Source organism: Diabrotica undecimpunctata, chromosome 7 (assembly GCF_040954645.1).
Source record: "Diabrotica undecimpunctata isolate CICGRU chromosome 7, icDiaUnde3, whole genome shotgun sequence".
NCBI classification, from domain to species: Eukaryota; Metazoa; Arthropoda; class Insecta; order Coleoptera; family Chrysomelidae; genus Diabrotica; species Diabrotica undecimpunctata.
In genome coordinates this window covers 78483397-78507839 of record NC_092809.1, presented here as the reverse complement: position 1 = coordinate 78507839, position 24443 = coordinate 78483397, and the positions used below count along the sequence as shown (strand labels likewise).

Here is a 24443-nt window from a genome sequence, read left to right as displayed (position 1 = left end):
CACCCCCAAATTGTGTCGGACTCGTAGGGGCAGTGGATTCGCTAAAGGTTATATTCCAAAAGGTGCGGTGCACCTGCGTCTCGCATTCATTTCATTTCATGTCATTTCATTTCATTTCATTTCCTTTCATTTCATTTTATTTCACTTCATTTCATCTTATTCATGTTATTCTACTATATTCCATTTTATTCTATTTTACGCTATTTAATTCTATTTTATCTTATTTTAATAAACAGATTCTGACTTATCGCTGAACTTAAAATTTAACTAATAATATAATACGTTGTCAAGTCTCCCTTTAAGAAAAGGTAACATTTTAATATTGTCATTGATTTTGAAATAAAGTCGTCGTTCATCCGCCAGGTAAACAGCTAAATTAACTACAGTGGGATGCCGTTTGTGAATGGAAAATGAAGAGAATCTCCAAATCACCTCATTGCCATATCTTCCCATCTGATATGTTGAAACTTTATCGTTATTATTTGGAGCCGCAATACTAAATACTTAAGGCTATGCCATTATGTCAATTTGTCAATACTGAGATTTATTTTGTTAATCATAGCTTTCTTTGTTAGGCATAATATAGCGCCATTTAATAGTTACATTGCGATTTAAAATGACAGAAAAACTGTTTTTAAGGTCTTTCCGTATAATTTTGTGAAAATTATCTTGTATACAAACCTTCTGCTGAGAATAAGAAACACAACAAAAAAATAATTATCTAATTTGGTGCAGTCGTTCTGCATTGATGCCCGTAGAAACATTTCGGCGATTCATGTTTATTAACAGATATAAAGGGGGACTCTCTTTCATTCTTATGAATTGAATTTACAGACAAATTTTTATACAGACTTGTGGGTTCTGTCTGAAATTTGGCTTGCTCTATTTGATGATTGTTGCTTTTTTTATATTATCAATGGGGAATTAATAGTAATAGAGACATATAAAATAATTAAAAAAATTTAATTAATATTTTTATACCAATGATACATTGGTATACTATAAAATAGTGTAAATACGCATTTTTGGACTACGTCATTTAAGGTTGGCAGTTAAATGAGAACTTATTATTTAAATTTAGTTTAAGTTAATATAATCAATCTAAAAATATAGGAACATCACATAAAAATATTTAATGGTAACAACAATTAAGTAATTTTTATTATTAACTTTATTAAATTATTTTATTTTAACTCAATAAAACAGTCCTAATTACTCTGGTAATGCATTTAGCTTTTGATAACTATCTGAAGCAATTTTTCTGAGCTGTTCAGCAGTTGCTCTACCGGTTTCAGCAACCATATTGTAAAAAACTCTGTTTTTCTTTTGAAGCAGTAAATGAGGATGATCAAACTCTGATATTTGTCCAGCATCCATAACTAATACTTTATCAGAGTCCATGATGGTGTTTAACCTGTGTGCGACGGTTATCACAGTGCAATCTGAGAACTTCTTTCGGATGGTTTTCTGAATTAAAGCGTCAGTTCTGTAATAAAAAGAAAGTTTAATAATAGATAGCTCTAACACGTTTAAACATGTACACAAGTACATTATTAAAAAACTTAGACTATACGTGGCAAGAGTTAATATAGACATTTTAATTTACATTTTATAATCTACCATGATGAAGGAACTATAGTAGCTTTATCCAGTACTTAATAAGATGTGGTGTTGGGAGCCCGCGTAAGATTATGGAACTCCTATTTTCTACTTTTTGCGGAGACAAATTTAAAACACTTTTTTCAAAGAACGTTTATTAACAGTTACCTTCATTTATCTGTTACAATGGGATTATTTAAAATTCCACTACAGGGACATTGGGATTCGAATTTAAGTCGGCTTATCATATTGTAAAAATTGGCAATACCAAAATACTAACAACAAAAGTTATTCAAACTATCAATCCCTAATATCCTAGACCAACAACATACACGTCATGCACAAATAAGTCGAAGAACACAAACCAATAGCCCTCTTAAAGATATATGACACAGAATCTTACTCAGTTATTTCTATTTGCCAATTAAGATATTACTAAATTTGAAAGCTTCTGCTAATCCTAACTTGATAATCTTGGACTCCTATCTATATGGGAAGAGAACAACATATTTATTGTCACGATTGAAGATAATGGTGTAACCGTGATTATTGTATATAAACTAGCTCCAGTATCTTGGCCAGTGATATGGCTCTAATTCCTTAGATATCTTTAAACCTGCTAGACAGACATCTGGTTTGCTCCTTCAGATGGTCAGGATAATCTATCCCCCACATTATTAAAGATTTTCTCCACAGCCAACATATTCCCGTAATATAGGAAGCATTATTGCAAATTCAATTAAGCCACATTGCAAAAACTCCCAAATGAATTCCAAAGCAGATTGAACAAAATTTCAGCAGATCTAGACAATAGTATTAAATTCATTCCTAATGTGCCCAGTAACTTCACTCGACTACTTAAGTCAATTGTGAGAGGAATGAGGGGAGAGTATATCCCAGGATGGGGCGCCTCCAACGAGCAATTGGTAATATAACGTAATTGAGAACTTAAATGTTGCCAAAAAAATTAAGTGGGCTACAACAACAACAATGAACATTTAAGTAATCCAGTAGAAAAACCTGGGCCACGCTTAAAAATTTAGGTGCTGATCCTTTACCATACAACCCAAGACAACTCTTGCGCTGATCTAATCGCTAATCGAATAGTAATTGCTCTGAATCAATTCAATGCAAGTTAAAAAGAACAAAAAGCTCTTAGGTTCTCCATAGAACGATAGGAATCGTCCAGGCCTTTTTTCATCGATACATCGCAGGCATCAATTCTAGAAATACAAAACAGATGGAAAATCTTCTTCCTTGAAAACATTTATTTGGAGTTTTAAGACATCGTGGTCTAAGGGACCACGCAATGATTTGCTATATTGTGTATACATATCCTTGGCACGGGAAGTTTACCTAGGGAATTCGAACTAGAAAAAATTAACCGGACTGAAAATATAGAACCAAACTGTAACGTTGGGTCTGGTTTTTTCCGCAGCAAAGTATTGTAGTTTATTTTAACTCAACATGTTCATAAAGTACTCCAATTAACAAATAAAAAGCAGTGTCTTGTGAGACTCGTAAACATTCTAGTATTATAAAAATTGTAGTATCTTGATAAACTTGTCATTTATGATGAAAATATATACTTACTGCGGATCCACATTAGCCGTAGCTTCATCCAACATAAGAACTCTATTATTTTTAAGAATTGCTCTCGCCAAGCAAATTAACTGTCTTTGTCCAACACTGTAATTAGAACCTCTATCCATGACTATTTTCCAATCGATTAATAACATTAGCGGGATCTCTTAACTCTACATCTTCTATAGCTTTATATAAAACTTCGTCTGAATATTCTTCGAACGGGTCCAAGTTGTATCTTAAAGTTCCTGAAAATAGCACTGGATCCTGGGGAATAATAGAGATTTTCAAACGGAGATCGTTAAGCATAATATCTTTAGTGCCCATGTTATCAATTTTAATAGTGCCTTCAATAGGAGCCAACCTAAAGAGTGCTTGAATTAAAGAGGATTTTCCTGCACCGGTTCTACCAACAACTCCAACCTAAATCAGAAAAAAACCTTTGCTTAAAGTAATATTGATACTTCGTGTACTTGTAGTACAGTTATAAAGGTAATATAATATATTACATACAGTTATTATTTATAATAACTTTTGTTTATAGAAAAATTGGTAACAAAATTGAACTGTGTTGAATGAGCTAACAAACTCTCACCTGAATACTACATTTTAATAGAGCCCAACCATTTTTGAAAAACTAAAGACCAATCTAGAATGTATGTACTTAGTGTGTTCTTCTCTTATTGAAGTTCATAATAGGTAATTTGAAAAATATTAATGGAACACTTGGTCTGAAGCTCAATTTCAACATTATAAAAGGTATAAGATAGATACAGAATCATAAGACATAAGAGTACATAAGACACTTCAACGTAAGGTGGCTCGAAATGAAAATTCATCAGTGTTGTAAGAGTCCATTTTCATCATATACTCACAGGGTTGAACAAAAACTGACCACAACATTCAAAGTAAAATGCAAATATTTAATATGAGATTCATTATTAAGTGAAGGTTCATAGTTTTAGATTACAAACAAAGTACAAAGTCACAAAATAAAAATTCAAGTTACCTTTTCCTTGGGTTGAATTCTTAGATTAAGATGTTTCAAAACCAATGGTCCACCTGCAAAGTATCTTAAACAAGTATCCTCAAAAGTAATTTCTCGCTTCTGTGGCCACTCCTTAGCTGGTTTCTGGGGTATGATTGGTTGTGGTTCTTGTTCTAAACTTTCGTACTCTAGTACTCTTTCTACGCTTGTAAGTTGATTGATTACTTCTGCCGATTGGCGCATGCCCCATTGTAAGTAGATTGCTAGTGCTGTGGCTTGGGTAATGGCCAGACCGACTTCACCACCCTTTAAGTTAAAGGCTAAAAATCAAGAAGTGAAAATTACACATAATATTATGTTACTTAAAACGTATATTAGGAAAATATTTATTACTAATTATATTCAATTGGTTACGTTTATATCATAGTACCAATTATTATTTTTTCTACTTATTAATCTTTTTCTTAAACTGATTGGCTTCAGTAGGATGCGTAAGGTGCAGTTTCCTGCACCTACCTAATATAACCATGACACAATATGCTGAGCGGGTTAAAAAAATCATTGAGGCGTCACAGGGAGAAACAACATACATAATTGCTGGTGATATAAACGCCAAATCTATTCTTTGGGGGTCCCCAAAAAATGACAAAAGAGGAGAAATTTGGAACGAATGGATCTCCTCCGCAAACCTGACTGTGCTAAACAATGGTAAACCCACATTCGAAAGAGGTGAGTCGCGAAGTCACATAGACATTACACTAGCAACCAACAACTGCGCCAAGAAGATCTCGGGATGGGATGTGCTTGATGATAACATCTTTACGTTTCACAAGTACATCTCATACGAAGTCGGCATTAAGGTCACAACCAGGCACGGCAGGAAATTACTCGAGTTCGATAAGAACAAATTCAGGAATCAGATACGGAACTTACAAGAAGAAACTACCAACTTTAATAACTTTAGAGACAACATAATAAAAGCACACAAAGCGAGCAGCAAAAGCAAACATGTCACATACACAATACCATACTGGTGGAATGAAAACATTCACCAAAAGCGGACAGAATGTCTTAGAATCAGGCGTACGGCACAGAGAAATAGGACGCAGCAAGTTAAAGAGTATAAGAACGCCAAAAAGGAACTCAATAAATTGATCAAATGGGCTAAACGTACATGCTGGCAGAACTTGTGCGAGGCATTGGAGAACGATATATGGGGCGAAGCATACAGGATCGCCACTAAGACGCTGAGGTCAGAGACCCCATATAACCTATGCGATGACAAAAGAAGGGAAATAGCGAATACCCTGTTTCCTAACAAGCCTATAAACGACTTCCTAATTAGAGACGATGAGAACTGTCCCAAAGAATTAACGGCGGCTGAACTCACCAGAGCCGCCAATTCCATCAAAATAGGTAAATCCCCTGGACCGGACCGTGTGCCACCAGAGGCGATAAAAATACTAGTGAATGAATGCCCAAAAGCTACTAGAATAGCACTCAATGAGCTGCTAACAAGACAAGAATTTCCAGACCAGCTGAAACTAGCTAAACTTACACTAATACATAAACCCGGTAAAAACCCGGACGAAGCCAATTCGTACAGGCCTATATGTTTATTAGATTGTCTGGGAAAACTATACGAAAATATTGTCAAAAATCGCCTAGAAGATGAATTAAGTGAAAGAGAGACTATCTCCAACAGACAATACGGATTTAGAAAAGCTAAATCAGCCATAGACGCGGTAAAAAGTTTAACCGATACTGTAAAAAACACAAAGAAAAGATGGGCTATACTGGTTATGTTTGATGTAAAGAATGCCTTCAACTCTGCCAACTGGGCACATATCATAACAAAACTGGAATCAGCACGAGTGTCAGGATATCTCATCAATATCATTAAAAGGTATCTTACTAATAGATACGTTACAGTGGCAAAAAATACAGAACAGAAGTTAACAGCCGGCGTACCGCAAGGTTCTGTATTAGGTCCGACACTCTGGAATATATTATATAACGGGGTATTAGAAATAGACTATGGTAGAGATACTCTAGCTATTTCATACGCAGATGACCTGGCGATACTAGTCATGACTGACATGAACTGGAAAATCGAAGACAAAGTCAACACATGCTGCAGAAAAGTCAACAGCTGGATGGCTAGAAACGATCTCGAACTAGCAGGAAGCAAAACGGAAGTAGTCATACTAAAAGGACCACGACGAAGACCCGAGATGACTTTTCAAATTGGTAGTACTATTATAACCCCTACAAATTGTGCAAAATACCTAGGCATATACATCGACACAGGCCTAAGGTTCACAAAACACCTGACAAATGTAGTCCAGAGGGCGGAAGAAAGAACGGCAGCCCTACAAAGAATCATGCCGAATATAGGAGGCCCAAGCAGCCAAAAACGAAGAATGTACCTGCAAGTGGTACAGTCAACTATATTATATGGAACCCCCATTTGGGCAGACGTACTAAATTACAAAAAGTACAGAGACATGATAACCAGAGCCCAGCGAAAGCCTCTATTAAAAGTTACAAGTGCGTACAGGACCACTTCAACGATGGCCCTACAGGTAATAGCGGGCACGCTCCCTATTCACCTCCTAGCTAAAGAACGGCAGATGCTTTATAACTCTCGAGACGGCCACCTACCTCAGGCCAGAGCCGCCATTAGAGAACAATTACTAACAGAATGGCAAGCAGAATGGGAGGCACAGATAGACAAGGCACAATGGACCAAAAAACTAATACCCAATGTGATAGAGTGGTACAAATGTAAGTTCAAACGAGTAAATTTTTATTTTATGCAGTTCCTGACCGAACATGGATCTTTCAGGTCTTACACGTATCGTATACGAAAAACCAGCGATGATAATTGTGTCATATGTAAAGTAGAAGACGATGCGGAGCATTGTATCTTTAGGTGCAAGGTGTTTGCGTCGGAACAACACATAATGCGAACAAAGCTAGGAGAGATATCCTCTGACAACTTGATACGTGTCGCTATGGAAAGCAGAGAGAACTTTGAATTTCTTGTAGACCAAGTAACAAAAATTATGAAGAGAAAGTCCATGATAGAGAAAGAAACTGAGACAGGATGAGAGTGATCTGGGGCAATCCAACTCCATTTAAAACTAGTTATCATTGTATGAATATGTATGTAAATATGTGTATATGTGTATTTGTGTGTTCGTAGGTGTGTATGTGTATGTACGTATGTATGTGTGTATATGTGTGTAATACACTTGTTTATTGCATACGTATGTATACTTACTTATTGTTACCTAGTATTACCTAATACCAAATATTCTTACACCTTATTGTTACCTTGTATACCTATACAATCCATATACTCTCCCCCTGGTTCCTTACCGCTCTTAGGTAATACCATCGGCAAGGCCATTTACATATGGGCCTATTTTACATACATTTTTCTTCTGGTTCCTTACCGCTTCTAGCTAAGAACCAGCAACAAAACCTTATTACTAATTCAGGCAGCGCAAGGCATCTCTAAGTTTCGTTCGCTAACTGAACACGTACGGGGGTGTCTTGACGAAGAATGGGTGGTTTTAGTTGGTAGGCAGGGCAACAGAAAGGCATCCGTTTGCAGGACCTCCTCTACATAGGGGGAAATGGGCTCAGATGTTTTCCTCTGCCCTGAATCCAACACACGCCGAGCAATGCTATGGTGTTTAGAACATTTCCACCCTCATCAAAAAAAAAAAAAAAAAAGGTGCAGTTTCCTAGAATGTTATGTCAGCGGAAAACGAATACAGCCGACTCCGATTCAAACTCAGTGCGAATAATTATAAAGTGGGGGTTTTTTAATACAGAGAAAAAAGTATAACCTAAGTGTACTTATTGAGAAAATCTAGTAATCTCTGTCGGAAATGTAGAACTGGACCTCAATCTTATGTTCTCCTTCTAAATGTGCCTATTTTCTAGACAATGCGACCACATTGACACAATTTATTCTATTTACTGCAGCTCGAAATAGATCAGTTGATGTTAGACCAGTCCACTCCTAAGATTGGCCATCCAGGATATACGTCTACGTCCAGGGCCTCTCCTAGCCTTAATCTTGCCTTTTATAATCAACTGTAAAGGTCGGTATTTATTACTACGCATGATGTGGCCGAAGTAAACCAATTTTCTGTTCTTTACGGTGTTAATAATTTCTTTGTCTTTTCTGAGCCTCTGGAGAATAGTTATGTTACTTCTGTGGTGTATATATGAGACACTCAACATACCTCAACGATAGTACCACTAATTTTGCAGCCAATATAAACATTAATATTGCATATAAACAATATCTAATATTGTTTATAAGTTGGCCATTTACAGCAATCCCATATTCTGATTCGTCTAAGGCCTCTTTAAAGATGTTTTCAGCGTGTATATGTTAAATAATGCCGGTGACAATGTCTAACTGCTTTTTCGAATGTGAAGATCTAGGACAGTTCATTTTCTAATCGCTCTGTTGCTTTTTGTTAGAGATATAAGTTTGAGACCAGTCTTATATCCTTACCATCGAGTCCGTTTTTAGTATACCGATTAGTTTCCCATGTGGGACTTTATCAAATTCCTTCTCGAAATCAATGAAATGGCTGGCTCTCTGTATTAGAATTTGCAAACTAAAGAGTGCTTCCTCGTTCCGAGTCCTGCTCTGAAGCCAAATTGAACTTCACTCAGGTGTTCTTCTAATTTGGTGTATATGCGCGAGAGTACTTTAAGTATATAGCTTATCAAACTAATTAATCTATGTTCTTCACCTTTTCTAGCATTGGATTTTTTAGGAAGTGGAATGAATATTGATAGTAGCCAGTCTTTTGGTAAGTAACCAGTCTCGTAGATGTTGTTCAATAGCTTCGTAAGATCTGTGATTTGGTGTGCGTCTAATAGCTTTAAAATTTCACTATGCACTTATCAGGTCCTGGTGATTTCCCATCTTTAATCCGTTAATGACCATAGTTACTTCTTCATTTGTTATTTCTGGGCCGTAAGGATTGTTTATTTCAGTCGGACTTCGAGCTGCGTCTTCGAATAATTCTTGCATATATTCTTTCCATCTTCGTAATTTATCTTCAATGGTAGTCAAAATCTGGTCATCAATGCCTACAACTATGCCTGTATTGAGTTGTTTTCTGGTGTTCTGTACCTATTTAATTTAAAAGAAAAAACCCTGTTAAATATTCTAAGATGCTTGGAGATGACGAAAAAATCCCTATCACATTGAAAAGCTGTGTGTATGATTAGAAAAACTGACTGAATGTTTTTAAAGCGACCGATATTTGAGAAGAATAGAAAGAACGGTTAATTTGATATAAAAGAACAGACTTCATTAGGTGATTTTCTGTCATTTCCAATATATAAAGTACTATAATTGAATCAAATATTAAAAATTAAACATAAATGTGTTTTTTTCTTCAAATGCAAATGTTTTCTTTTAATGTAGTGTACAATTTCTGTTTTTATTGCTGTTAATAAAAATTTTTAAACGGTCAAGAAATTCTCACTGTTGTCATTTAAAACAAGTTGGCAGACTTATGACGAACTTAGCCTACAAAAGAAAAACGAAAACTTTGGATGTGCCGATTTATTTCTCAACACAATCTCCTTTTAGCTCGAGACACTTGATTAAGCTCCAAGTTCTTTAATCTGTCTGAAAAATACGTTTGCTCAAGGTCATTCGACTCAAATTTCTGCCCAACCAGTGACTTTAAGTTTGGAAATAAAAAGAAGTCGCACGGGGTCAAATCTGGAAAATACGGTAGATATGGTAGCACTTTTTTAGCTCAATAATTCGACATAGCAAAGCCCTATGACCGTTTAGCCCTTCTAAATGTAGATCACAAATTGTAAATCCCAGAAAACGGTGACCGATAGAAGATGTTCGCCGTGTGTAGTCTACTGTTTTGGCTGTTCCTTGGCTTCAGTGTGTACCAGTTGATCCATGTTTCGTCGACAATTACGACGCATAATATTCAGATTGCGCTCAAACAAAGATAAACACTTTTCTGAAGTGATTTGACAGTTACACCTATTGCCCGCAGTGAGCAAACACGGTAGCCATTGCGTCCATAGCTTGTTCATGCTCACAATTTAATGCAGAATATTCCCAGAGAGATCTCCCCGATTGGTGGTCTGTCAATACGAGATGTTGATACGGCTGTTTGCCAGATTAGCCTCCTTGATAGTCATTTTCGAGGCACCTGGATGTGGCTCATCAAAAACCGATATGCGACTACGTTGAAACTCGTTAAACCAATTTTTGACGGAGACCATCGAAGAAGAAGACTCACCGTACACAGCATTCAAACGCTCTTTAGTTTTGCTGCGCGATTTCCTTTACAAAAACAAGAATCGGGTCACTGACCGATATTTATCTCCTTCCAAGATTCTAAAATCCGCGGATATACCGCTTTCACAAGCGGTCAAAACAAAACTACATTCCTAAAAAACTAAATAGGACAAAAGTCCTATTCTGCTCAAATTTTGACATCAGCTGTCTACGAGAATGTACTATACGATAGTCAATTTCTCTTTCGATAGTGACGCTATGTATATATATAAAAACATTCTTTGTTTTTAAAAGTCAGACGATAAACTTTTATTATCGGGCTGGTCTCTTGTGATGTCATTGCTTATTTTGTATTATATTTCGTTTCTCATAAATGAAAAAATGCAACGTACTCAAAATGTATAATTAAAGTGTGCACCATATCTGTAGTATAATAAATAAACATATTGAGAAACACATTTCAATTTTTATTTCATTTCTATTTCTTATGTGTATGCCCAATTGCGAAAATGTAAATTTTAATATGAGATCGTTTTATTTAATTTTTAAATACAAAAGTTTAATTATTCGTAATTAGCTTGTTGCTACAGATACAACAACAGACTTTATCAGCTGATTTTAAGAATTTCAGTAAATATAACAAAGAATCACTGCTGTTTGGGTTTCCTAAATATAATAAATTTGAAAACAAGTTAAATTAATTTTGTCACAGGATTCACTACTGTGAATTACTTAAGTTGCTTGTATTTATTGAATATTGTGTATTTATTGAATTTACAAAGAAAAGCTTACTTTCTGCGAATAGTAATAAACTAAAAGTAAGTACAGCCAAAAATACGGTACAGAAAAAATCCAGATAAAATCCAAATGCTGCACTGGAAACTATAAACATGTACCGTGCACCTGAATGATAATCTTGGTGGTGATCAAACTCGTCCGTAAGAATACTTTGAGCTCCAAAAGCTCTTATAGTTGTCAAACCTTCAATGGTAGCTCTCAAATGTGTAAAAACCGGACTTCCCACTAAAATACAAAATAGAAAAATTTTATCTAGTAAAAAGCAAAATATCGTTTGTGACATCTCAATACATTCAACTCAATGTAGTATGAGCATATAATAAAGGTAACAGAATTAACTAAACACATTATACTCACTTATTCCCTCTAACCTCTTAATATTCTTCGAAGATTTTAAGTAGGTATGCCGAATTAAACCGAACACTACACTTAATGCTCCAATGAGAATTAAAAAGAAAGGATTGACTATAACAATCAGCACGAGAGATCCAGCCATTGATAGAAGAACCTGAAAAATAAAGCTATGAGAATATCCAAGACAAAATATTATAAAATCCTGTATCGTATCAAGACTACGTATACAACTCTTCCATATATAAAAGGTTTATCAGAATAACTAACAAATCTTTTAGCCAAATATAACATAACAGTGGCTCACAAAGGCAACAACCTTTTAAATAAATATTTAACTAAACTAAAAACACAAACTCTTTTACTTTGAATTTTAAAAACCGAACAAAACAAAAAGAAAAGGGAGATATACGAATAGAAATAAAAAGAAATACTAACGCAATCAATGACAAAAAAGATACACAGAACCTAAATAAAATATATTTTAATCTGATTTAAATAATAATAAATATAACACCATAAAAAACTCTTAAAATCAAAACATATCTCCACTTCACCTTTTTCGAAAACACCAACGATACGCCCATATAAAAATACTTATATACTAATGACAGTAAACCATGAGATATCGGATATCAATTTTTACTTCTGTCAATTCATTAATGTCAGTGTCCCGTTTTACGTTTTGGTAAGCTGCAGCATGCAGTCTACTAATCTGCAACTTGTTTTGTACATTCCTTTTAGACTAATCACCCTTGTGACTGCTTCGAAGAAGGTATTGTCAAATACTCTACCTATATCAAAAACACTCTTGGTTTTCAAGAATGTACTCCACCCCTTCTACGAGATCTTGTATTATCGTTTCCGCAGAGATTCATGCTCGATATACCTATATATACCGTCCCTGATGTAGCGAACTTTCAACCAAGTCTATTTATTCTAATCATATAGCCCTTAGTATACATAATCCTCCATAAAAGCCAGCCTTATGAGTTTACAGGCTTTTGGTATGTATCCCAGTCCTAGTATCATACATATTTTTTTGTACAGAAGATCATGTGCCATGATCTTCTGTACACATCTTCCAAGAAGAAGATTAATGGAAGCCCTTGAGACATTGCAAAACCTTATCGAGAAATATTGATGAATTGCAGAAGTGAGAAGAATAATAGGTAAAGACTTTGGAGATTCTCAAAATTTTTTGCTTGATTTACAACTGCTATTGGAAATCACAAGTCTATGAATGTTCGGATGTGAAGGTAAATGATCAATTTATTACAATAAAAATGAATACTAATATTAAATGAAGATTTATCATTAATAATTAATAAAATATTCTTAAAAATAAATTTAAGTCTTACCTAAAATAAACCTAAGTCTTACCTGTGAAGAATCCAAAATTGCTTTAGGTAACAATTCATCGACAGCACCTATATCCTTACAAAAACTGTTAATAATTCTTCCTCCAGGATTGGTATCGAAAAATCTCATTGTAGCACCAATTATATTAATAAAAAATGTGGAATGCAGCTTTTGGGAACTTAACATAGCTAGTTTATAAAAGAAGAAAGATCTGCTCATAGCAAGAACAAAAAGACTTCCTAGCAGAACTGCATATATGTAAAGATAATTATTTGTTGTCGATTCAATCGACGGGATTATGAACTTAGGTATAGTAGAATTAAAAGATTCGGTGGAGTTCCTGAATTCTTCTACATTGACCCAATAGCTTACCCAGTAATCCACCCCACTCGCAGCTAGCTGTGTTCCTGCAAAATAATTTAAATTCTCATTCTAGCTAAATTCTCAAGCATTATAGGTTCACAAAAATCAAGAATTGTATAAACCTACCGGTATCAAATTACCATAATAGGAATATACCATACCAAATTATTAACAAAAAAAAGTTTTTTTTACTTAACTAGATGATTTTGGTAAAGGCCAATTTGCCAAAAAAACAGTTAAATGCCAACAGTAAAAGTTAGTCTTTCTTACCTAAAAATAATATAACTAATATCAAAACAGCCAATACATTAGAACCTGCCAATATGTATTTTAACAACAGTGAACCACCCACTTTTCCTTTTGAAGATTGTTCTTGAAGGTTTTTGACTTGGAACTCTAATTCTTTTTCAGCTGCCTCCTCTTCAAAGTCATTCTCATTTGACATAAGTGTGTCCGCTATACTTAATTCACTTACTACACTTGACATCGAACTTTGTCGGCTCTAAAAACAAAATTTAAAGAATACGTTAATATTTTTTTAGGGACAACTTAATATTTTTAAACCTAATAATAAAGAAATATCAAATTTATCTTCCCTTTTCTCTAGGGTCGATACAGCAGTCTACACAAAAGAAAGTAAGTGAAATCTTGACGTCAAGTCTTCCTTCAAACCAACTAAAATAATGCGAGAAAGGCTAAGATCGTCCAAATAACCAAGAGAACCGTTGCCCACCTCAGGAATTTATTGCATTTCCCATTACTGTGGTTCAATGTAACCAAACTACGTGCTTAACTAGAAGCAAGAGGAATAATACTGCTTCCTTGTTTATTGTGAAAAATCAGGAATTTTAGAGAATAACGTCACAAAAGACAACCATCAAATGTTATATAAAGAAGCACAAGACGCGGATTCACGGATGTATAGCAAAGCTATCGAAATAGAAAAACACCCAAATCGTAAAGAAAATGTCTGCATTTTAAAGGGTTGTTCATTCCTACGCAACGAAACTTTATTGACATGATAGCATGAACTAGATAGCATTTTGAAAGCGGTAAAAGAATAATTACGGGCTTAATACCCACAATAATTCTAAACTACAGGCTAAGCTTTTCTGACGAGGTGAAATACCTTGGTATTACCCTTGACAGGAAGTTAACATGGAACTCCCACTAAGATAGTAGAGCTAAAAGAAAAGGAAGAAATAATAGAGCATATATTGCCTATGTGCAGGGTCGACGAACGGTCGGACGCGCCCTTTGGCCCAGGGTGGTCACCTGGATCTATACTGCTGTCATTAGGCCAATGCTAACTTACGGAGCTATTGCTTGGGTACCAAAAGTGCTACAGACAACAGCAATCAAAAAAATAAGCAGGTTTGTTTTTGAAAAACCCTATAAAATCGAAACAAAACAGTATAGGGAGTCAAACGTGGCAAATTCGTATTACATATACACCGATGGCTCCAAACTGGAAGAAACCTTGGGATGCGGCATATCACTGCGGATCACTGAACCTACGAATAGAGTGGGGTGTGAGCAAAAATGCCAATGTAGTTCAGACGAAACTGGCTGCTATCTCCGTAGTGGCAAAAGAGATAAGCCAAAAATGTATAGCCGGCAAAACCATAATAATCTACACTAACAGCAGATAAGCGCTACTAACCTTGAATAGACCACGTGTCACATCAGGGTTAGTAATGAAATGTCGCGAGTCACTAACTCAAGCTTCGGATGGTCATAACATCATTCTGAAGTTTGTTACAGGACAGAATAGGAATAAAGTCAACCGTATAGCTGACCAACTAGCTAGGAAGGTAGCACGCCTAAGAGTTTGAGGACCTTTTTCGATAGTCAACTGCAAAAATCGAGGAAATTCTCAAATAAAACCCCCACATGCAAGTCATAAAAAAAGGTGGGAAGAAGAGCAAGGATGTAGACTTATTGATGTTCTAAGTAACCTTAAAGAGTCAGCATCAAAGAAGTACTTAAGAAAAATCAGGAAAAATCTACGCTTGACAGTTGGTTTTTTAATTGGTCATTGTCAACTAAGCAAACACCTCCACACACTTTGGCTAGTAGACACACCTCCATTCAGGAAGTGTGAACGAGAAGACGTAACTCTAGAGCATGTCCTATGTGAATGTCCGGAGTTACCGTCAATACGAGAGTACGCATTCGGCGAGCCCTGGCCTACAACTGCTCACATAAGGAAGATGTCCCCAGGTAACTTTAATACCATGAGACTGGCTAAAATCAACATTCATAACATTACCAAAAAAATTTAATGCCTCACAATGCGATTCCTATCGAATATTAAACTTGATGTCTTATATCCTTAAAACTTTTCTCAGAATCATCCAGACACGAGTTTACATGAAGTGCGAGTTTCTGATGAGTGACACTTAATTCGGATTTCGAAACGTATTGGGAACACGATACGCTTTTTTTGCCTTAAATGTGTTAACACAACAGATGACAGAGACATGAATGTAGATGTATATGCATATTTTATTGATTATCAAAAAACATTTGACTGCGTTAACCATCAAATGATGATGAAAATTCTGACAACAACCGGAATTGACGAACAAGACTTAAGAATTATTTCAGAACTATATTTGCAGCAAACGACAACAATTGAAATTGAGCTCACAACATCCGAGTTGTTAGAATGGCTAATATTAAACTTGCAATGATTGCAAACTGAGAGTTCCTAAGAGAAACCGAACACCAGCATACCACCAGGAACACCGGGTCGTGTCAGCTGGTTAAGCCAAGGTGCAAGTTTAAAAGTTTAAATATCTAGTATGCTGGATACATGAGACCTTAGGCTCAAAACAAGTAAAATTTAGGCTACGTAGGCCAGAAACACATTTCTAAAAATAAAACTCGAAATACTAAGGTCTGAAGTGGAAAAAGCCATTTCATCGCTAAAAAACGACAAAACACCAGGTCCCGACAACATACAGGGCGAGTTCATAAAACTCCTATGCGAAACGGATGACCACTTCCTAGATTTTCTGACAGGCCTTTTTAACACCTTTTACGACAAAGGGGAGATTCCGGAGGAATGGCTTCGATCGACCTTTGTAGCCATACCTAAAACACCCAGTGCAAAACACTGTGATCAACACCGCTTAATAAGCTCGATAAATCACATTACCAAAGTTTTCACCAAAATCATACACAATAGAATATATAACAAATGCGAAGCAAATATATCGGAGTCACAGTTCGGATTCCGAAGCGCATTGGGCACAAGAGAGGCGATCTTCAGTCTGCAAATTTTAATTCAAAGATGCAGAGACATGCACAAGGACGTCCACTTGTGCTTCATCGACTTCTCCAAGACGTTTGACAAGGTCAAACATGATAAACTCATGGAAATGCTCAGGAAGATGCATATTGATGGCAAGGATCTGCGCATAATAATGTGTCTATTGGAACCAAAGTGCTGAGATAAAGATGGGCAACTTACACAGTGGGAAGATAGATATTAAAAAGGGTGTACGACAGGGATGCGTCCTCTCGCCGCTCCTGTTTAATATATACTCTGAACAAATCTTCAGAGAAGCACTGGGAAAAGTTTCGGAGGGTATCAAAGTAAACGGAGAGGTAATCAATAATATTAGATATGCTGACGACACAGTTATTATCGCAAATGACTGCAACGAGCTTCAAAGACTCATGCAAAGCATACACACAGCAAGTCAAGAATATGGTTAAGAACTCAATACAACTAAAACTAAATGCATACTCATCAGCAGAACACAACAACCTCCGATGTAATTGACATTAAACAACCGAAAAATAGAACAAGTGGAGACATACACATACCTTGGAACCACAGTCAACACAAAATGGGACAAGTCAACAGAAATAAGATCACGAATTGAAAAAGCGCGAAACGCGTTCAACAATATGAAAAAGTGGTTCACAAGCAAAATCTCAATGGAACTAAAATTAAGACTGGTCAAGTGTTATGTCTTCCCGGTCTTGTTCTGTTTAGCAGAGGCATGGACCACAACGGAAGCCACCTTGAAGAAACTAGAATCCTTTGAGCTGTGGATATATCGCCGTATTCTTCGGATATCCTGGACAGACCACATTACTAACGTGGAAGCAATGCAGAGAATAGGCAAAAGCAAAGAAATAATCTTCACCGTAAAGAAACGGAAGCTTAAGTACTTCGGCCATATCATGAGGCATACTAAGTACCGGCTGCTACAGTTAATAGTCCAAGGAAGAATCGACAGTAGGAGGGGACCGGGAAGAAGACGACACTCATGGATGCATAACCTGCGATAATGTTTCGGACTAACATCGACCGAACTGTTCAGAGGTGCCGTAAACAAAGTCAAAATAGCCTTGTTAATAGCCAACGTCCGAAACGGATAGGGCAAAGGAAGAAGAAAAATAAAACAATTTTTCACCAACCGGTGGAAAATCTATATAATTTTAAGTCTACCATATGGAACGATAAAATGTTATATACACAGTATCTTACTACATAGCGTGAAAGCCCTGACGTTGACAATTAGCTTATTATGACGCCTGGAAAACTTTGAGATGTGGATATTTCACTGTATTGAAATTATTAAACAAACGTAAAACATTTTATCTTGGACATATACTCAGACATGAGCAATATAACTTCGTTCAACCAATAATGGAAGAAAAAATAGAAGAAAAATGCAGTTCTGGCAGACAACAAATGACATGACTGCGTAACATCAAGGCATGGACAGAACTAGCCCTCCAAACCTTAACAAGAAAAGCTTAAAATAAGATTAATTTGCAGAAGTCATCGCTTCATCGCCATTCTCCATTGGAGACGCCACCTAAAGAAGATCCACGGATCCAAAGAGATCCAGGGATCCAAAGGAATCCAGAAGAACCGAAACAGTTTGTCGATAGACTCTTTTGCTGAAGAAGCGCGGTAACAGTTTACACTGATAATTATTTCTGTGAAAAATTAGTATATATTGATTGCCATTAAGGCAAGAAAAGGACTAGACCTCCAAACCTTAACAAGAAAACCGCAAAATAGAGATGCATTTGCAGAAGTCATTACCTCATCGCCATCGTCCATTGAAGACGCCGTCTAAAGAAGATCCACGGATCGAAAGAGATTCAGAGATCCAAAGGAATCCGAAACAGTTTGTCGATATACTCTTTTGCTAGAGAAGGTCGGTAATAATTTACACTGATAATTAGTTCCGTGAAAAATTAGTAAATATTAGTATAAAATACAAATAAAAATATAAAACATTTAACTTAAAGAATAAATGTGCTAAATTTGATTATGTAATATACTTACACATTGTGATAATTGTCTAGGATATTTTGATCTATCTTGTTTTTTGTCTTCATTTTCTGGTTCCGCAGTCAAGAGTTTTGCATAGACATTGTCGCTGTTTGCCAAATTGTTAAAAGTTCCTTCTTGCTCTACACGTCCTTAAAAATATATAATACTTTATAATAACGTACAATAATTTAAATACTAATATATAATTTATATTACATAAAATTAATAATTATGTAACTACTTATTCCTAATGCTCTTAATTTTATTAATTAAAAAGTTTATTTAAAATTAAGAAACAAATCATTAATTGCGATGTAAGTACGTATTTTGTACTATTATGAGTTTTTGAATATGATAAATATAAGCACGTATTTTGTTTTTAGAATGAAATAACGTTTTCCCATTTACAAAACTTTTACCAGAAAGTAAAATAAGGAGATAAGAAAAAACCGAAACAACAGACGCTGTTAAATATGATACAGGGTGGAAATGGGGGAAGGTAGGAGAAAACTAAAGCAACAGGTGCTGCCGAATACGGTATAGAATTGAAATGGATAACGGCCAAAAGCTGAAGACTCTATGCCGCAAAAAATCAAGAAGTTTTTCGCAAATAAGATCAAAAGATTATACAAACTCATTCGCTGCAGACGAAAAATAACAATATTTACCTAGGTTTTAATTTAATAGAAAGCTGTTATTATTGTAAACATTATGCGCTCAAGAGTGATTGGAACCAAACAAAAATAACGAAACCAAGCGTTGGCGCGAAACCAGTAGCGAATGCGCTGAGCAAAGCTTAGGTCCAATATGGAAAAGACCAATGGAAGAAAGGTATAAACGGAAATAAATGAAAGAGGGCCACATTTTCGGTTATATAGCGTCTCACCTCCTTCTGGTAGGGATAAATTGAAATAAATAATACGAAGTCGTAAGCTCTCAGCCTTTACCGTATAAATACCGGCATAAATTCTAGTTAAAGTCGTAGATCAATTTTGGATTTTAAACTACAAAGTTACACTTTTTGTTTTTCTGGCTCGAGATTTAAATTGTGAAACCTCTAGACAACCCCCATTGAAATGAGTTCGTCGGCTATTGGATAGGCATATATAATCATATTATAAATATATAAGGCTATAAAATATAATAATATTTGTTAGCAAGTATCAACAGACAGTGTAACCAAAAAAAAATCCTATCAAGAATCCAACAAGCTAGGAAAACACTCATGAACATAAAAACACTTTTTACAAGATCAGACCTTAGTCTGGAGCTCAGAATCCGAATGATCAGATGGTACGTTATCTATGTCTTGCTGTATGGCTGTGAAAGTTGAATAATAGACACTAAAACAAAAATAATAGGTGGCTTTGAAATGTATATGTACAAACAGATGCTGAGAATTCCATGGGTACAAAAACTTACCAACGATGAGGTACTTCGGCGCATGAGTAAACAAAAAGAATTACTAAGCATGATCAAAGAGAGGAAAATACAATAATTGAGTCATGTGTTGAGAAGTGTAAAATATGAATTACTCCGAATTATATTGGAAGGTAAAGTAGAGAGACAAGATCAGTAGGAAGAAGCATAACTCATGGCTGAAAGACCTGAGGAGATGGTTTGACGGCTCATCTGCAGAAATCTTAAGTGCAGCAGTTTACAAAGCTACAATTGGCATTCATCCTAGAATCTTCGTTAAATCTATATTTCAGACAATTTTCCAACGAACAATCGAAACAATCCAACGATTTTCATACGAATACAATCGTAATTGCCGTGTATCCTATTTACTTTTCTTTAGATTTTCTTTATATTGTACATCTTTAATTTTAATTTTTCTTTCAGTTCTTGGTTATTTATTTAAGCTACTGATTCCATCATTCATATATGTTCTCATTTGTGCTTATGCATCTGTTATTGAAAAGGTTTTGATTACAACTGACCGAAAGATATATTTTACTGGTGAATTGGTAAATTCATCTAAAATAATATTGATCACCCTACTACCATAAAGTTTATATTCAAGTTGAGTAAAACTCCTTTGAACTACTTATAGTTCTAAGACCATTTGATTATGTATTATTCACGAATTGTGTGAATATTTTAGTTCCTGTAGTCAATTCTTTATCATATTAAAAGAATTTTTCAGAATAGTGTTATAATTTAGGGATATAATTTAGAAAAAAATCATAACAAAGTTGTTTTCAATATTTTATTAAAAAAATAACTTTTCGTTTTAAGTATACTTACATTGTTTAAAATAATGATGCTAGCATTTTTCAAATAGTGTACTTGGTGGGTAACTAAAATTCTCGTTCTGCTTGCCAAATAACCGTTAATGCACTTTTCGTATAGATGTTTGGAAACATGTATGTCTACAGCGGATAACGGATCATCCAAGAGATAGACATCGGCTTCTCTATACACAGCTCTCGCTAAATTTATTCTAGCCTTTTGGCCACCACTCAAAGATAATCCTCTATCGCCTAAAAACAGATGTACTTTTCGTTAAGGAAACGTTTTCAAAAATATGTGTTAGTTGTTGATCCATTTTCTCACCTACAAGAGTCAAATCGCCGTTCGGAAACTGTTCAAAATCTTTCTCTAAAGAGCAAGCTTTGATAACGTCATTGTATCTCTCTTTGTCATACTCTTGACCAAAAAGAATATTTTGACGAACACTGGCTGCAAACACCCACGGCTCCTGGGAAGCATACGATATTTGACCTTGAACTCGCATTTCACCGTGGGTAATGTCAAGCTCACCTGAAACATATTGTAAAATTAGACTTACACTTACATAACATTTATTTAGACTGCAGGTTCTGAAATTGTGTAACACGCATATGAAAAGTGAAAGATTAAGTTAAATATTCCATTTAAATGAGAGTAAGCCACCATTGATTGTAATTGACCTTATTTGACGTTTCTATTTCCGTTCAAGAAATCCGTTTCAAAATAGATTATTTTATATTTTAAATTGGTGACTTGTTATAACTATAACCAATAGTTGTCTGGCGGTTATGTTTGCAAATTGACGAGTGACTTACTTGATCCCGATCTTGTAGGCAAATACCATTTTAGTGTTGAAACATCTCGGGTGGTGTTTGTACCCTCAGGATGATATCAAATTGTGATTGTTTTGTAGGTTTATGTATTATGTATTTGTGTATTAAATGTTTATATATTGTATGTTGTATATGTATTATGTATAATTGTAGATGATGTGTCACTAACTTTAGTAGAAAGTCTCACTTATCTGTAAGTCTTGACACGTGTTACATTCAAAATTGCTCACTACATTCTCTTAAATAGCTTGTGAAACCATAACTCAACTGCCTACGCATTATTTAAGTATCTCTATTTTGAGTAAAATATTTAGACTTAACATGTATTTTAGATATTCAAGTTACAATATCATAATTGTATAAACTTTTTGTACCTGCTGTCTTGTAACGGTAATATTTATTTCTTTCATAGACTCTTTTTAGACTCATATAACCTCTCACTTTTCCATGCCTTTTGACGTTAAACATTTTGCTCAATGATATTTAAGCTTTCCATACTCATTTTATTTTCAGTAAAATCTAAGAATTATCTCAACTTCCAGTTACCAGGGAAATTAGTGTTTGAATTTGCAGTTCTTTGATTTTTCGCCTTATTTTAAACCATCTTATGCGTATTTTAATATTATTTGCTTTTTCTTCGATCGATCACTACATTAAAATCATCCCTATTCTGCGCCACTCTTATTAATTCTTTGAACATTGCTCTTATGGCCTCTGCCGTCATATATCTTTCCTTCAATTATTAGTCTTAGTTTTGTCATTTCTCATTATGTGAATACGAGGTCTTTTTTTCTTAATCCTTGATAATAATTCTAGTTCTCTGTTTATGTTATTTAGAACTGATTCATTCGTTACGTGTTGTTAGAGAATTCTACTATATAACAGCCTCCTATAGAACCATAAACTAAATAATAGAGTCTATATCAAAACATAGTACGCAATGCAACATTTTTGGACGTACAGAAAGCATTCGTGTATGGCATCATAGACTACTTTATAAAAAACTCTGTCTCAACCAATTACTCATAGTGGGGCAACCGTAGCTAAGCGACCAAGACACTGTTCGTCTAAGCTAAGCGCATGAGTTCTATTCTCGGTACCAACAACGGCATATTCATTTGCAAAAATGAAAATAAGCCGTCCCCGTGCTTCGAAGAGCACGTAAAACCATTAGTCCCCTAGTCTAGTCTGCACAATAACCTGAAACAGGATTAAAGATGCAACTGGCGCCGGAACAATCTAAAACGATCTTCTCGGCAAAAATGCCACACGATATTATTATTATTACTTACTAGTATTCAAATCATACCTCATTTGTCGCTTTTTCCAAACTAAGTTTAACCTTAAAACATCCAAACATCATCCAATAAAATCTGGTGTACCACAAGGTAAGGTGCTTGACCCATTCTTATGCCTGATATTCACGGCAGACACTTCGACAATGGTATTTTGCAGTAAACAGCAATCCTCAACTACCATCACTGTATTCCTAAAAGGGATTAGGACTGAGGAGAAGGATCTAGGACTAATATTGGACCCAAACTAACGTGGAAGGCCCATAAACAAACAAAAAATAGGCAGATCGATAGTAACGTCAGATAGATGCAATGGTTTCCCTCGAACTACTATAAATAACATATTTACTTATTGCTCCTGTAATTTGAGCAAGATGTCTTCTGGTGAAGATCGAATTTATCTCTGAGAACCTCTGAGATGGCTATAATCGGCGAAATCGTTGGTTGTATGCTACAGATTGACTCCCAAAGTTAATTGTACCTTATACATTAGCATTTCTTTGATTGTAGGTTATAACTTTTCTTAAAAATGATTATGCTATAGATTTATCAAACATAAAAACTTTCTATTTTATTATGAATCTTGAAATGCTCAAATTTTCTATGAGAAATATTCTTCTAGAAAATTGTATTGCTTGCATCTAATTCTTTCTAAATCATTGAATACGTACCTAAACTCTATCCACCGAGAAGCGATAGTGCCAGTAAACAACGAAATATACGCGTGTAGGGTTATAAACGTTTTAATTGGCTGGCGTTTAGATCTCTCTCCGCCTATTTCAGATCTGTATTACGAAAATTAAGTGATATTTATGAATATATATTTTTAAATAATAGAACATTTTTGATTCAATGCACATACAAATACGGCAATAAATGTTTTTCTCATCCCATATGTCATAAACTTGGGAATAGATATTCATTATACAATTTTTTGTTTGTATTTTTAAATTAAATACTAATACTAAATCAACTGACAACACTGTACACAGCTGTACTGCTGTAACTTCCATTAAATTAGTATTTGAAGAGAAGTCGAACGATAAAGATGCATCCCTAGCCACAGTTAGACGATATTTGTTATTGCGCTGTTGCCAATTTGTTATATTTTATTGTGCTACATAGATTTTAAATCCATTTGTTGACAATTATGAAAAATGAGCACATACATTTTGCAATGCATATGGAATGACATTTAAAATAAGTTTTTTTTTCAAACCCTTTATATTTTGTGCACTTATTTCTATTTCCGTTAATCAGTCTGGTAAAATTATAATAAATCAAACTTGAGGAAAATGTATGTTATGCATTATTCTTATAAAAAAGATTTACAAATAATAATTGAGATTAGTGGGATAATTATGAAAATAAATACAAACAAACGAGGCTTACATGCCAAAAAAATCGTTCGCCT

At 35.0% G+C, this 24443-nt stretch overlaps 1 protein-coding gene across 1 annotated transcript in view; it reads right to left on the bottom strand.

Moving 5' to 3' along the window:
- Positions 1 to 1046: 1046 nt before the first annotated feature.
- LOC140445514 (probable multidrug resistance-associated protein lethal(2)03659) overlaps positions 1047 to 24443 on the bottom strand; it is a 93868-nt gene continuing 70471 nt past the window's right edge. The window contains 11 exon segments of the mRNA XM_072537586.1: positions 1047 to 1486; positions 3193 to 3317; positions 3319 to 3606; positions 4193 to 4491; positions 11277 to 11507; positions 11640 to 11790; positions 13017 to 13402; positions 13629 to 13860; positions 18679 to 18815; positions 20917 to 21152; positions 21226 to 21432. Coding sequence (XP_072393687.1) covers positions 1213 to 1486; positions 3193 to 3317; positions 3319 to 3606; positions 4193 to 4491; positions 11277 to 11507; positions 11640 to 11790; positions 13017 to 13402; positions 13629 to 13845 — 1971 coding nt within the window. The 5' untranslated portion in view covers positions 13846 to 13860; positions 18679 to 18815; positions 20917 to 21152; positions 21226 to 21432 and the 3' untranslated portion in view covers positions 1047 to 1212.